The 16,063-nt window shown below is 48.1% G+C and overlaps 1 protein-coding gene and 1 pseudogene across 1 annotated transcript; both read right to left on the minus strand.

Moving 5' to 3' along the window:
* Nucleotides 1-2,959: 2,959 nt before the first annotated feature.
* On the minus strand, nucleotides 2,960-5,131 carry LOC139829728 (phytoene synthase 2, chloroplastic-like). The gene is made up of 5 exons (XM_051333619.2): nucleotides 4,485-5,131; nucleotides 4,275-4,325; nucleotides 3,767-4,178; nucleotides 3,493-3,685; nucleotides 2,960-3,395 (listed from the first exon to the last, which is right to left on the minus strand). Exons 1-5 carry the CDS (start codon nucleotides 4,915-4,917, stop codon nucleotides 3,231-3,233), a joined length of 1,254 nt encoding a protein of 417 aa, XP_051189579.1. The 5' UTR covers nucleotides 4,918-5,131; the 3' UTR covers nucleotides 2,960-3,230.
* An 8,490-nt stretch (nucleotides 5,132-13,621) lies between these two features.
* LOC139831145 (phytoene synthase 2, chloroplastic-like) lies at nucleotides 13,622-15,809 on the minus strand (annotated as a pseudogene).
* Between the last annotated feature and the right edge of the window lie 254 nt (nucleotides 15,810-16,063).

Here is a 16,063-nt window from a genome sequence, read left to right on the forward strand (position 1 = left end):
GGGACGGTACGTGCAGCAGTCAAACTCGTAGCGATGCTTGGGGAAATTAACAGGCCAATTGGCGAGCAAGCAGGCAGGTTTTTGGAAGATTTCTTCAAAAAGTATATCTAACCTGCGTTTTTTATCGGAGGGTCGGAAACAAAGTGGGTGCACTGATACTCGAAGACAGATGATTCATAAGATACGGCGCCCTAGATAATGGAAATAAGATTTGCCAATTAATCCGTATAAAGTGTTTCCAAGGTACATGTAGCAAGCCCATACCAGGATGTGGGCTCACAAAACATCAACGCAACCAATAAATTATAGGGAGGAGAAAGTGGAGAATAGGTCAACACCAGCATAAATGAGCCGCACCTACAATTACTTCCAGCCAATGCATGCATGGCGCTTGGATTAGCACATTCGCCGCTTAATGAATGGCTGACTTACCGGGGCCTTTGTTTGGTTTTCCTAGAGAACTTGCCAGGTCACCGATCCGTGTGATGCCATAGACCGCGATTATCTCGGCCCTCCATCAAGCGATCAATCTGGAGGAGGCGAGCGGAGAGATCAACTGAAATGTCATCTCTTTCCCGCTCCCATCCTGCTCTTTTCCTTGATCAAAGTTCAAACCTGTCTTCCCCATCTATAAGTACAAGTCCATTTCCAGCCACCGCGTGCGATTTCGCGTGTGACTATGACTTAGACTTTGACTTTGTCGAGGAGAGGAGAGGAGAGCCGACGCCATGATCGCCAAGACCTGCTCGCCGTCGACTAGATCTCCAGCCAACCGGTGATGGTGATGTGGGGCGGCAGCGCCACATCCTGATGTATTTTTTTTTTCCAAAACGAGTGCAGAGGAGGCACCCGGCCAGGATTGGATCTTCGGCCAACTCGTGCATGTTGAATTGGGCGGCAGCGCGGCATCACGGTGAGTCATACCATTTTCTTTGTTCTGGAACAAGAAAAGCTAGGAAGGAAGCAGAGTGCGCGTCAGGGTCTCTAGCTGCACGTACTGAATCTATATATCCTTGTTGGCAGGTGACTTAGGTTGTGGCGTACTGTGAAGTCTTCAAATTGCTCTTCTCTCCACCATCCATCTACCGGGTAATCATCCATTTCTTTCTATTCCTTTGTTATATTTACCCGTGCGATATGAATTCAACTGAGAATATGTCAGAATAAAAGTTAATGCAATCTACAAGACTTCCCTACATAGCGGACATTAAAATTAGCCCGCAAGAATACATTGTGTGTAAGCATGTACATGGGCATGTGTGTGAGAGAAAGAGAAGCTTACACTATCTTGCTTACTGGTAGTCTGAGTCGTTTGGCGATTTCATCAATATGCACACCGTGATCACACCTGCGGAAATCCCGCTGCCGAGCCACGACTTGATCTCTTCGTCAAACGACAAACCCTAACCATCCCCGCCGCCGCAGCCCGACATGCCTCCCCAGCCGCCGCCACCGTCCCCGTGGCCCCCGTTTTCCCGCGGGCGGCATCTACGGTGCTCCCGGACCCGGCACGGTTCTTCGCCCCCGAGCTCCTCGCCGCGCCGCTCCCCACCAACTCCTTCCTCCACAACCGCACTCAACAATGGGGACCAGCCGGAGTACACACACCCGTAGTCGGTCAAATCCATTAGGTTGCCCATAGTGTGGACTTGCAAATTCACGTACACCCGTATGGACTTGTTAGTATTATGGAGCTAATACATACACTTCTTGTAAGGGTTTTGATTTCCGGTCGTAGATTTGTATATAGGTGGAGCTTGTGACCAATACCATATGGCCAGGCCAACTACGTTGGACACACAAGAGTTTATACTAGGCTCCGGGATGGTCGCTGATAAAAGCCTTACTTCATTTGTTGTGTTGTTGTATTAACCGAGCGTTTAAAGTGCTCAAATGGTACAATGGATGAGGTTGCCAGCTAGGTGGGAAAATGTTAAAGGAGAATCAGTGTGTGTGGAGTATGGTTATGCACTTGAGAGGGGTCTCTCGATGGTTGTGAAGGAGAGTGTGAACTTGTGGGTGTCTGAATCTCTTGTGTGTGGTCATACATGTCTCCTTTGGAAGAGGGATGCAAGTATTTGTAGCCTACACCCCTAATTGATGGGACTCGAGATGGTATGTCCGTTGCGGCCATTTTTTTGAAGCAACTGGTGGGAGCTCTGCTTTTTTTATTAGGAAGCCATAAATTTGCCAATTAATGAGAAAATTGTCCAAAAACCGCACAACACAACGCAGCACGCCGGTCTCAAGACCGCACACCACATGAGCAGGCGACTCATCTGGCCCAAGCGGCAAAAAATGAATGTGGCCATATTGTATTAAGCTCGTTAATATTACACTTGAAGAGGACTGGCAAAATATAGTTTCTTCTTTGTCTAGCAATGAGGAAATGTATAACTTTAAGATAAGAAGTTGAGTTCAAGATTGCGATGAACTTATGCTATGATCATTGCAGCACCTAACGATGCCACCTGTGCTTGTTCCATTTTTAAAACTGCTATGCTGACTCATGGGCTTGAGATCTCTCCAGGCAACCAAACCTGATAGTTAGGCTGATGAGAGCAGCATCTCATATACTCCTACAATCACTGCTATTTTCAGATAGAGTAGACTAAAATAATGGCTGACAACATGATGTAATCCAGATCCAAAAGCTATACAACATTTACCTGACATACACATAATTTGTCATAACAAATTTGTACACTGCAAAATCTCAAAAGGTTACTATACAACAACACCACACTCTCCGGACCAGCCTTAAATCTCAACTGTGCACAAGTGCTTTATATGGAATAGTAGTGCAGTACATATGTACACTAAAGACACTATAATTAAATGAGGTTGATCTACATAGTGACTGATTTCGGTTACTGTTGACGCTGCAGGAGTGAACTATCAACTTCTTTGAGTAGACTGAATAATGAGCAATAACATGATGCAGGCCCTAGACACCCACTTAACCACAACACTTCTCTGTTTTTATTCCACTTTCACTACACATTCGTCTCTAACATATATACATTTCATCTGCAGAACTTTGTACATTACAAGTTACCAACAGCAACACCACACAGATAGGTCATGTGTCCTCACCAACCTGAATTCTGCACCGTACATCACCGCTACCTAATACAGGAGTAATGTATAAGTTCACTAATGACACTAATTAGACCAGGCTGATCTACATGGTGATTGATCCCTGTTACTGTTAGGGCTGGAGCAGACTATTAGTGCCTCTGAGAAGGAGGAAGCCTGAGTGATTTGAAGTAAGCTTTGGGCAGCGCCGCCAGCTTCTTGGCCTTGGGAACGTAGGCCCTCTTGGTGAAATTGTCATAGTCGTTCGCCTCGATCTCGTCCAGGATCTGCCGGTACAGAAGCAGAGATGCCCAGACCTGCAGAACATTGCTGAAAGATTTAGAAGTCTGAAGCAATTTTGTCAGGTGACTGAAGAGAGAGTTCTCATGTGTTGTATTTGTATATATGTCGCACCGGCCATCGGCTCTCCTGGTTGAGCTCGGCGGCGCCCTGCTCGGCCTGCCGGAAGTAGGTCCTCGCCCTCGCGATCTGTCCCTTCATGAAGCACCTCCACTCGTCGGTGACACGGCCAGCGAAGATGTCGGCCTCGGAGATGCCGGCCATGGCGAGCTCGTCCTGCGGCAGGTAGATCCTGCCCCTCCTCGCGCTGCACAAGCACAACATCGGCGTCAGTGATAAGCTGCAAGAACACGTGAGTTCTGAAGCTGGGAGCACAATCAGCACATACTCCTCGCCGACGTCTCGGAGAATGTTGGTGAGCTGGTTGGCGACGCCGAGCGCGAGCGCGCCGGCATACACCGTCCCAAGGTCGGCTTCAGAGTCCGGGGACACGCCCATGATGGGGACGGTCATGAGCCCGACGGTGCCGGCCACGCGGTAGCAGTAGAGGTAGAGGTCGTCGAAGGTGGCGTAGCGGGACCTGGCGAGGTCCATGCGCATCCCCTCGATCATGTCCCGGAATGGCCGCGCGTTCACCGCCGGGAACGCGGCCACGGCGTCGGCCAGCGCCGCGTCGAGCATGTCGTAGGGCCGCCCCGCGAAGACGTCATCGAGGCGCGACTCCCACCGGTCCAGCGCCAGCGCCGACGTGTACGCCGCGTTCGGGCCGTCCACCAGCTCGTCCGTCCTCCTGCACCACACTGCTCGATCGTCGTGATTGCCATCAGTAAGATGATGATCGGTGGCATCCGTCGACAGATCGCCGGAAGGTCGTAACGTCGGTTGATCGATCTTACCGTATATCGCCCAGATCGCGCGCCTCCTCTCCGGCGTCATCAGCTGCGTCGCTGCAAGGACATCGGCGAATTTTTCACATGAATTACTTCTGGTAATTAACTAGAACTCGTTCTAGTAAAAATGTTGTTTTCACAAGACGTTCTACGTTCGCAAAAAAAAAAAAAAAAACTAGAATTCGTTCTAGTAAAAATGTTGTTTGAGTGGCTTACCGAGGTAGAACGTCTTGGCGTACTCCTTGCACACCGCGCCGCAGCGGTCGAACGCCACGTCCAGCGCGCCGGCGTCCCGCCCGGCGAGCTGCGCCATCCTGGGCGTCCTCGCCGCGGCGGCCGCTGCAAGACCCGCCTGCTTCATCACTAGCTGACGCACCCTCTCCTCGGACGAAACGGCCGGGGCAGCGAGGTCGATGTCCATGATCGGCGGCGCGGGCCGCGCGATGCCACTCCACGGCGCGGCCGCCTCGAGGCAGCCTGCGGGGTTGGTCGAGGAGCTGGCGACGCGCGCTGCCACAGAGTGAGAGCGCGGCCACGGAGCGTGGACACCGCCGGGCAGGAAGACCGACGCACGCCTCGACGCGTCAGAGCACGGCCGGCGCCGGCCAGCGCACGCCGGCGACCACGTCGTGCGGGCGGTGGACAGCATGGCGCGCGACGTGCGCGTGCTGAGTGAAGAAGCAAGAAACGACGGCGGATCGATCGAGCAGCACAAGTTTAACTAGCTTTGATCAGGTGTGCGAGTAGTCCAAGATCGCGAGTTCCGAAGACTGAAGCAGGCGACAAAATCTTCACGAGTTTAGCTAGCTAGCCACGCTCTCAGTGTACGTGATGCTGTCTGTGCTCCGTTGATCGCTGCTACTAACGTGGTTGCCCTTTTGTAATGCGTCGAGTCGTGTGACTGTGACCACGTGTCAGGTGGGCGAAAGGATTCTTCCAGCTTGATTCACATTTATGCCACTTTTATCTTAAGTTTACTTGGCGATCTCACCTTAGGCGTTATATGATTTATCCTTTCGATATATATTTCGTCTAGTTTTTTTTCATCTTTTGATTGAGACACTTAAACGACCGTATGCATCTTGGTTATGCAAAGACTAAATGTATTTGTTTCTTAAAGTAATAAAGCATCATTTATAAAAAAAAATCAACTTGGCAACCATCTCTTTTGAGGATAGGGGTCATCTTGAGTCAATGAAGATGACATTATCAGCGATCTCTGTGCACGCGATAATGGCCCTAGACATTTTGGCAAAGTCCATTGCCAGAGTCAAGAAGGTCCGTCGGGCATGGGTATCCTTAGATATTTTTGTAGATTATTTGAACTTAAAAATATATAATCAAGTTCTCTAGAGATTTGTTGTTAATAATGGGAGTGGTGTTTTGGCACATGAAAGCATATGATCCCTTTATTTTGAAATGCATCTTAGATACATTTTGAAACATCAAAAAATTTACACGTACATTTTCACGTGCTACACGTCTACAAAGGTGTTTCATAAAATTCGACTTGTCTTTTAATGTGTGTAAAAAAAATCGGTGCTAAAAATAGGGCTTGCCATAACATAAGTTTTTTATTTTTTACATATACCACAAAAAATATCGGTTTTTCTCGAAACTTGACGAATGCCCATGTATTGTGGATATGTACATGTAAAAGAATTTATTAAAAAAAATTCAACACTTCAAAATAAATTTTCTTGGTAGAGGGAGCAGGAGCTAAATTGAATTTCCGGTTAATAACCGATTGATATGTCTCTGTCAGTAAACCAACCGTTAGACAGAGACAGAGTATTATACTGGCAGATCATCGACCAATATAGGAACGATTATCCAAGGATCGCGTACATGGTGTGCCCCACCACCGAGACTATATTCGTCTCGTCGCCGTCCAGTGCGCGGCGCGCCCACGGCACATGCGCGCGGTGGCCGGCCGGCCAGCCGCTACAAAGCCTGACACGTGGGCGTGGGAACCGCCGGCGCGACAAGGAGCACCTGGTGGCCCCTCGCGGTTCCGCCGCGCTCGCTGGACGGCCGGCGTCGCTGTCTGTCGCTCACCCCGTCAGCTAGCTCACGGCGCGCGCTCCGGCTGGCCGGTGCTTTCGACGACCGCCGCCGACGGCGCCGCCTGCGCGTGCGTCTTGCACCGGGCACATGGCGTTGAGCTGCGAGGAGGGAGGATCATATCAGCGGAGCACCCAACCAGTTGTCTACCTCCACTTTGAACGACAGATTACGACGGCGAGCCGATCGACGGTGGTCTCCTCTTGGCCCTTGCCTTCCTCCTCCGTCACCAAGCACTCGTCGGCACAACAGGGCAGCTGGGCAGGCAGGAATATTCCTCTGTTTTCATTTGCGCACGGCGGATGGCAACCTGACACGGTGACACCCGATTTGAAAACAGAGGAATTGGCGATTTCCGTTCTCCACCGGTTAGCCAACAGCGACACGCAGCGCGTCAACCTGTCTTTGATTCGCACCTTTGCATTGCGCCATATCATACCCTCTTCTGCCACGCGCCAAGCATGCACGCCATACACCTATACCCGCTGCGGAGTGCCTGGCTTTAGACTAGCCACGACAGGAGTATCATAGGTAGTATAATGTATACTTGTAGGCAAAAATCTGATGTGGCGCATCAATTAATGATGAGCCAGGTGAAATTAGTATCATAGGTAGATACCGTATCATAGCACGTAAAACTAGAAATTTTAGTGCCAAACACATCATGTACACATATTTGCATTGAGATTCTACAGAATATTAAATATGATGAAACCATGATACTAATTCATGATACTATGTTTTGTAGATGTTGTATCATAAACTAGTATCATATGTATGATATTAGTCTATGATACTTTCCACTGTGACTAGTCTTAGGAAGTCCACTCGGCCATCCCAAACTTGTTTTTCGGGTTGGCAAACACGTTTTATTCCACCGGACGAACCCAATCCACGAGCCCCTCTGCCGTTCACAGGAGGCTCACAAGGGGCCGGGTCGTCCTACCAGCCAGCCGGGCTAGGCCCACACATCGTGTTTGGCGGATTGTCGGATAAAGCTATGGAGGAAATCATCCAGCACGGCTCCAAGGACACGTTCACGCAGTAGGAGTCCCAGGCCTACGTCGACCAGGAGCCGCATGAGGAGTGGGACGAGGACGACAAAAAGGGGGAAGAAGAGGAGCCGTCGATTTCCCCACCGGCCACGAAGAAGAAAGCACCGGCCAACAAGAGGAAAGCCGACTCCGGCAGCCACGGCCAATGTGGAGGACAAATGAGGACGAAAGCCTCACCGAAGCATAGAAGGTGGTGAACATCGACCCTTTCAAGCACGAACCAAAACTCCGACACATATTGTTCGATTTATTTATTTATTATTGTAATATTTAATGAATATTATAAAGACAATGTACTTGTGTTTATTTATCAATAAAGCTGTAATTTCCCTCTTTTTGAATTGTTGTAATTTTGTTATTATTCAAAGTGTTGGTTTGAATTCAAATTGATTGCTTGATTAATTATTCAAATTTGAATTCAAATAATGTGTTTGAATTCCAATTCAAAGTAGTGGTTTGAATTCAAATGTTTTACTTATTTGAAATTCCATTTTTTGAATTCATAGTATAGGTTTGAATTTCAATTCAAATTTCCCCCCTCTAAAAATCCTAAGTGCAAAGAGGTCATGTCGAAGTCTATCACACTCTCGCCACGACTAAACCCTAATTCACATCGAGAAAGACATCAACCCCCTATGTTTTTAAGCATTCCAGCGTGTAATATTTCCCGTTTTGCGATGCAAATGCACAACCCTTTCTAAAATTACCCGCGATTCTCCTAAACCTGGTATTTTACAGAGAGTAGCAGCGGAAATCATGAAAGATGGCTCAAGTTCGGAGTACATGGAAGATTGACTCTTAGATGAACTCAACATGGCGACGATACATGTATATATTTCATCGGCATACTGTATAACAAAAAAACTTCAACTCATGGTTACAAACCTTGCTATTTGATTAACTATGGCAAACTAACAAAAAATTGTACTCTCTAAGATCTTAGAATTGTAAAAGTAAGTGCGATGTATACAAGTTTAATATAAAATACTATTTCCAAGATTTCCTTCTTGATCGCAGAGAGAGAGAGAGTGTCTAATACCATCATTTGCGGGGGATTCAATTAACTCTTGGTCGAACAAAAGTGGCCCAAAAGAATGTTCGGTTGCCTCGGCGACAGATACGCAGCTTGTTGCTCCCGTTTGAAGTAGTTCATGTTCCTCCACGATAAGCTCATTCTCCCAAAGTTCCATCACAATAAAAACACGTATAGTGTACGTAGAGTATAACATTTTTAGATGCATCAAAATTCAATATGCTTTGTCACATTGCACAAGTAGATCATGCTAGGAATATACCTAAGTATCAAGAAGCATCACTTTCTCCATTAAATCATCCAAATCAGACCAAGATGATGATATTATCATCGATATGACCACATGAACATCAAGTAGTAACTAAAATTAACTGGAAAAGTTAGAAAGTAAATGCCAACTATCGAAACTGAAGACATGTTCATTTTACACTACCGAAATGATAAAATCATGCTAGTCTACCATGAATTAAAGCTAAAAGGTCATTACGAGATCATATAAAGGTAGAACACATATCACAACATCTAGATCTACACGACTGATACGTCTCCGACGTATCGATAATTTCTGTTTTGCTGAACCTTGAAAGTCGTCCCGGCGCATAGGTTGATTTTTTCCTCCGTCATGATCAAATACATTGCTATTCTCATAGTGTTCTGGGTATTTGCTTTAGAATATGGTGCTCTATGTGTTTGCCGGACAAGATTTTGCTCCATTCAGTTTGGCACTATACCTGCAATTACTACCCAGATCAAACTAGCTGCCTAGGACTGCATGCATATGTCAGTAGCTCACTAGTACCTAGATAGTGCTTTGCATTCATGTCCAGACTCAATTATTTTCATGTAGCTAGCTGTGTGTATTGATTTTTCCGATGCCATCTAGCTATGGTACGATTAGCTATATATATATGTCTATTATTTTTAATTCATGTTACTCTTATTGTGTGGAATTGACTTGAGGTTCTTCTATCTATGCTATTGCCTTGAGATCCAGATTGACATTGTTATGTGTTTGCAATGCAGCACCATGGCTAGAAACTGATGAGAAGATTTTTTTTGAAAATATATTGATATATGAATGTTCATGGTAGAAGTGATGAGAAAATTTTGCTCGTGTTAGAACCTGATGAGAAGATGTTGATGTGATAATGCAAAAGTTTGCAGTGCAAAATCATGGTAGCTATTGATGAGAAGATGTCTAAACTCAGTTGGTTTTCGTGTTGCTACCTGAGCACTCTTGATGCAATCTAATGTCAGCTCTCATGTATATTGTAGTTTCTCTCATGTATCTTTGAGCTTAACATGGTACCTAGTAAATGGATGTTTCTTAGTTCTTGTGAGTTGATTTATTGTCGTGCAATCAAAGGATGGAAAAAATCAGGATTTGGCTGGTGAGCAAATAAGCCAAAAAAAAAAGGCTTGCTGGCGCTTACTACTTATTTGAGATACCTAAAGTCCATGTGTGAGGGTTTAATAGTCCTTGTGAGCTGATAGATATCCCAACCATACAGATGAAGCATATATTCTAGAAAGAAAGACACCATCGTGCTTGTGATTGCTTTTGTCGACTAAAACTACTTGGCGAGATTATGATGTCATATCTTATGAATCTAGTGTCTTTGTGTATCCCTGCATCTCTCTATTTTCAACGACTAAATCCTGCTAGATTATTTTACAAATTAGGCCCTAGACCCCAGCAACGACGACGAGCTCAGCAGCCCACGGGACGCTTCCACAAGGAAAACAATCCATGCTCTCCGTCGCCGTAATCGTGATACAGGTCTGTGGTTGCCGCTAGGTACATCGTCCTTGTTGCCGGTCTCTAACGCTGGCCTAACCGTTTAAGAAACCTCCTTACCAGTGGCTTACACTACGCCCTTGTGTATGGGTCTGTGTCCGCTAGTTGTGGGTGTAAGAAATACCATATCTAGGGAGATAGTGTGTACATGTGTCTGCGTGATGTAGGTGACTTGCGATTCTATGATCTCCAGAACCAGCTGGTGGCTAGCTAGCTACTGTGTGTTGGACGTGGAGATCGATCAAGCTACGATTTTGCATCTGGAAAATACAGAGCGAGCCGTGTTGGAAGATCGAGCTGAAGCCAAACTGATGTCGGCATCCTGTATACGTCCAAGTTTAGGGCGCACTACCAGCTCTCCGCGATCTCTAGCTTCAGGTCGCCACCATAGTGATCAGCACGTACAACTGCAATCTATCATGGGGGGTTGGTGGGAACGGGGACGGTACGTGCAGCAGTCAAACTCGTAGCGATGCTTGGGGAAATTAACAGGCCAATTGGCGAGCAAGCAGGCAGGTTTTTGGAAGATTTCTTCAAAAAGTATATCTAACCTGCGTTTTTTATCGGAGGGTCGGAAACAAAGTGGGTGCACTGATACTCGAAGACAGATGATTCATAAGATACGGCGCCCTAGATAATGGAAATAAGATTTGCCAATTAATCCGTATAAAGTGTTTCCAAGGTACATGTAGCAAGCCCATACCAGGATGTGGGCTCACAAAACATCAACGCAACCAATAAATTATAGGGAGGAGAAAGTGGAGAATAGGTCAACACCAGCATAAATGAGCCGCACCTACAATTACTTCCAGCCAATGCATGCATGGCCGCTTGGATTTAGCACCCGCTCGCTTAATGAATGGCTGACTTACCGGGGCCTTTGTTTGGTTTTCCTAGAGAACTTGCCAGGTCACCGATCCGTGTGATGCCATAGACCGCGATTATCTCGGCCCTCCATCAAGCGATCAATCTGGAGGAGGCGAGCGGAGAGATCAACTGAAATGTCATCTCTTTCCCGCTCCCATCCTGCTCTTTTCCTTGATCAAAGTTCAAACCTGTCTTCCCCATCTATAAGTACAAGTCCATTTCCAGCCACCGCGTGCGATTTCGCGTGTGACTATGACTTAGACTTTGACTTTGTCGAGGAGAGGAGAGGAGAGCCGACGCCATGATCGCCAAGACCTGCTCGCCGTCGACTAGATCTCCAGCCAACCGGTGATGGTGATGTGGGGCGGCAGCGCCACATCCTGATGTATTTTTTTTTTCCAAAACGAGTGCAGAGGAGGCACCCGGCCAGGATTGGATCTTCGGCCAACTCGTGCATGTTGAATTGGGCGGCAGCGCGGCATCACGGTGAGTCATACCATTTTTCTTTGTTCTGGAACAAGAAAAGCTAGGAAGGAAGCAGAGTGCGCGTCAGGGTCTCTAGCTGCACGTACTGAATCTATATATCCTTGTTGGCAGGTGACTTAGGTTGTGGCGTACTGTGAAGTCTTCAAATTGCTCTTCTCTCCACCATCCATCTACCGGGTAATCATCCATTTCTTTCTATTCCTTTGTTATATTTACCCGTGCGATATGAATTCAACTGAGAATATGTCAGAATAAAAGTTAATGCAATCTACAAGACTTCCCTACATAGCGGACATTAAAATTAGCCCGCAAGAATACATTGTGTGTAAGCATGTACATGGGCATGTGTGTGAGAGAAAGAGAAGCTTACACTATCTTGCTTACTGGTAGTCTGAGTCGTTTGGCGATTTCATCAATATGCACACCGTGATCACACCTGCGGAAATCCCGCTGCCGAGCCACGACTTGATCTCTTCGTCAAACGACAAACCCTAACCATCCCCGCCGCCGCAGCCCGACATGCCTCCCCAGCCGCCGCCACCGTCCCCGTGGCCCCCGTTTTCCCGCGGGCGGCATCTACGGTGCTCCCGGACCCGGCACGGTTCTTCGCCCCCGAGCTCCTCGCCGCGCCGCTCCCCACCAACTCCTTCCTCCACAACTTCGCACTCAACAATGGGGACCAGCCGGAGTACACACACCCGTAGTCGGTCAAATCCATTAGGTTGCCCATAGTGTGGACTTGCAAATTCACGTACACCCGTATGGACTTGTTAGTATTATGGAGCTAATACATACACTTCTTGTAAGGGTTTTGATTTCCGGTCGTAGATTTGTATATAGGTGGAGCTTGTGACCAATACCATATGGCCAGGCCAACTACGTTGGACACACAAGAGTTTATACTAGGCTCCGGGATGGTCGCTGATAAAAGCCTTACTTCATTTGTTGTGTTGTTGTATTAACCGAGCGTTTAAAGTGCTCAAATGGTACAATGGATGAGGTTGCCAGCTAGGTGGGAAAATGTTAAAGGAGAATCAGTGTGTGTGGAGTATGGTTATGCACTTGAGAGGGGTCTCTCGATGGTTGTGAAGGAGAGTGTGAACTTGTGGGTGTCTGAATCTCTTGTGTGTGGTCATACATGTCTCCTTTGGAAGAGGGATGCAAGTATTTGTAGCCTACACCCCTAATTGATGGGACTCGAGATGGTATGTCCGTTGCGGCCATTTTTTTTGAAGCAACTGGTGGGAGCTCTGCTTTTTTTATTAGGAAGCCATAAATTTGCCAATTAATGAGAAAATTGTCCAAAAACCGCACAACACAACGCAGCACGCCGGTCTCAAGACCGCACACCACATGAGCAGGCGACTCATCTGGCCCAAGCGGCAAAAAATGAATGTGGCCATATTGTATTAAGCTCGTTAATATTACACTTGAAGAGGACTGGCAAAATATAGTTTCTTCTTTGTCTAGCAATGAGGAAATGTATAACTTTAAGATAAGAAGTTGAGTTCAAGATTGCGATGAACTTATGCTATGATCATTGCAGCACCTAACGATGCCACCTGTGCTTGTTCCATTTTTAAAACTGCTATGCTGACTCATGGGCTTGAGATCTCTCCAGGCAACCAAACCTGATAGTTAGGCTGATGAGAGCAGCATCTCATATACTCCTACAATCACTGCTATTTTCAGATAGAGTAGACTAAAATAATGGCTGACAACATGATGTAATCCAGATCCAAAAGCTATACAACATTTACCTGACATACACATAATTTGTCATAACAAATTTGTACACTGCAAAATCTCAAAAGGTTACTATACAACAACACCACACTCTCCGGACCAGCCTTAAATCTCAACTGTGCACAAGTGCTTTATATGGAATAGTAGTGCAGTACATATGTACACTAAAGACACTATAATTAAATGAGGTTGATCTACATAGTGACTGATTTCGGTTACTGTTGACGCTGCAGGAGTGAACTATCAACTTCTTTGAGTAGACTGAATAATGAGCAATAACATGATGCAGGCCCTAGACACCCACTTAACCACAACACTTCTCTGTTTTTATTCCACTTTCACTACACATTCGTCTCTAACATATATACATTTCATCTGCAGAACTTTGTACATTACAAGTTACCAACAGCAACACCACACAGATAGGTCATGTGTCCTCACCAACCTGAATTCTGCACCGTACATCACCGCTACCTAATACAGGAGTAATGTATAAGTTCACTAATGACACTAATTAGACCAGGCTGATCTACATGGTGATTGATCCCTGTTACTGTTAGGGCTGGAGCAGACTATTAGTGCCTCTGAGAAGGAGGAAGCCTGAGTGATTTGAAGTAAGCTTTGGGCAGCGCCGCCAGCTTCTTGGCCTTGGGAACGTAGGCCCTCTTGGTGAAATTGTCATAGTCGTTCGCCTCGATCTCGTCCAGGATCTGCCGGTACAGAAGCGAGAGATGCCCAGACCTGCAGAACATTGCTGAAAGATTTAGAAGTCTGAAGCAATTTTGTCAGGTGACTGAAGAGAGAGTTCTCATGTGTTGTATTTGTATATATGTCGCACCGGCCATCGGCTCTCCTGGTTGAGCTCGGCGGCGCCCTGCTCGGCCTGCCGGAAGTAGGTCCTCGCCCTCGCGATCTGTCCCTTCATGAAGCACCTCCACTCGTCGGTGACACGGCCAGCGAAGATGTCGGCCTCGGAGATGCCGGCCATGGCGAGCTCGTCCTGCGGCAGGTAGATCCTGCCCCTCCTCGCGCTGCACAAGCACAACATCGGCGTCAGTGATAAGCTGCAAGAACACGTGAGTTCTGAAGCTGGGAGCACAATCAGCACATACTCCTCGCCGACGTCTCGGAGAATGTTGGTGAGCTGGTTGGCGACGCCGAGCGCGAGCGCGCCGGCATACACCGTCCCAAGGTCGGCCAGAGTCCGGGGACACGCCCATGATGGGGACGGTCATGAGCCCGACGGTGCCGGCCACGCGGTAGCAGTAGAGGTAGAGGTCGTCGAAGGTGGCGTAGCGGGACCTGGCGAGGTCCATGCGCATCCCCTCGATCATGTCCCGGAATGGCCGCGCGTTCACCGCCGGGAACGCGGCCACGGCGTCGGCCAGCGCCGCGTCGAGCATGTCGTAGGGCCGCCCCGCGAAGACGTCATCGAGGCGCGACTCCCACCGGTCCAGCGCCAGCGCCGGCGTGTACGCCGCGTTCGGGCCGTCCACCAGCTCGTCCGTCCTCCTGCACCACACTGCTCGATCGTCGTGATTGCCATCAGTAAGATGATGATCGGTGGCATCCGTCGACAGATCGCCGGAAGGTCGTAACGTCGGTTGATCGATCTTACCGTATATCGCCCAGATCGCGCGCCTCCTCTCCGGCGTCATCAGCTGCGTCGCTGCAAGGACATCGGCGAATTTTTCACATGAATTACTTCTGGTAATTAACTAGAACTCGTTCTAGTAAAAATGTTGTTTTCACAAGACGTTCTACGTTCGCAAAAAAAAAAAAAAAAACTAGAATTCGTTCTAGTAAAAATGTTGTTTGAGTGGCTTACCGAGGTAGAACGTCTTGGCGTACTCCTTGCACACCGCGCCGCAGCGGTCGAACGCCACGTCCAGCGCGCCGGCGTCCCGCCCGGCGAGCTGCGCCATCCTGGGCGTCCTCGCCGCGGCGGCCGCTGCAAGACCCGCCTGCTTCATCACTAGCTGACGCACCCTCTCCTCGGACGAAACGGCCGGGGCAGCGAGGTCGATGTCCATGATCGGCGGCGCGGGCCGCGCGATGCCACTCCACGGCGCGGCCGCCTCGAGGCAGCCTGCGGGGTTGGTCGAGGAGCTGGCGACGCGCGCTGCCACAGAGTGAGAGCGCGGCCACGGAGCGTGGACACCGCCGGGCAGGAAGACCGACGCACGCCTCGACGCGTCAGAGCACGGCCGGCGCCGGCCAGCGCACGCCGGCGACCACGTCGTGCGGGCGGTGGACAGCATGGCGCGCGACGTGCGCGTGCTGAGTGAAGAAGCAAGAAACGACGGCGGATCGATCGAGCAGCACAAGTTTAACTAGCTTTGATCAGGTGTGCGAGTAGTCCAAGATCGCGAGTTCCGAAGACTGAAGCAGGCGACAAAATCTTCACGAGTTTAGCTAGCTAGCCACGCTCTCAGTGTACGTGATGCTGTCTGTGCTCCGTTGATCGCTGCTACTAACGTGGTTGCCCTTTTGTAATGCGTCGAGTCGTGTGACTGTGACCACGTGTCAGGTGGGCGAAAGGATTCTTCCAGCTTGATTCACATTTATGCCACTTTTATCTTAAGTTTACTTGGCGATCTCACCTTAGGCGTTATATGATTTATCCTTTCGATATATATTTCGTCTAGTTTTTTTTCATCTTTTGATTGAGACACTTAAACGACCGTATGCATCTTGGTTATGCAAAGACTAAATGTATTTGTTTCTTAAAGTAATAAAGCATCAT

This window comes from Lolium perenne, chromosome 5 (genome assembly GCF_019359855.2).
Source record: "Lolium perenne isolate Kyuss_39 chromosome 5, Kyuss_2.0, whole genome shotgun sequence".
Taxonomy (NCBI): domain Eukaryota; kingdom Viridiplantae; phylum Streptophyta; class Magnoliopsida; order Poales; family Poaceae; genus Lolium; species Lolium perenne.

Bases quoted from the DNA above. Each gene is read 5' to 3' on its own strand.
- LOC139829728 (XM_051333619.2), bottom strand. From the start codon at position 4,917: ATGCTGTCCACCGCCCGCACGACGTGGTCGCCGGCGTGCGCTGGCCGG. The intron at 4,326-4,484 runs GTAAGCCACTCA...ATGTCCTTGCAG, and splicing joins CGCCAAGACGTTCTACCTCG to CGACGCAGCTGATGACGCCG. The intron at 3,396-3,492 runs GTGCGACATATA...AATGTTCTGCAG, and splicing joins ACCAGGAGAGCCGATGGCCG to GTCTGGGCATCTCTGCTTCT.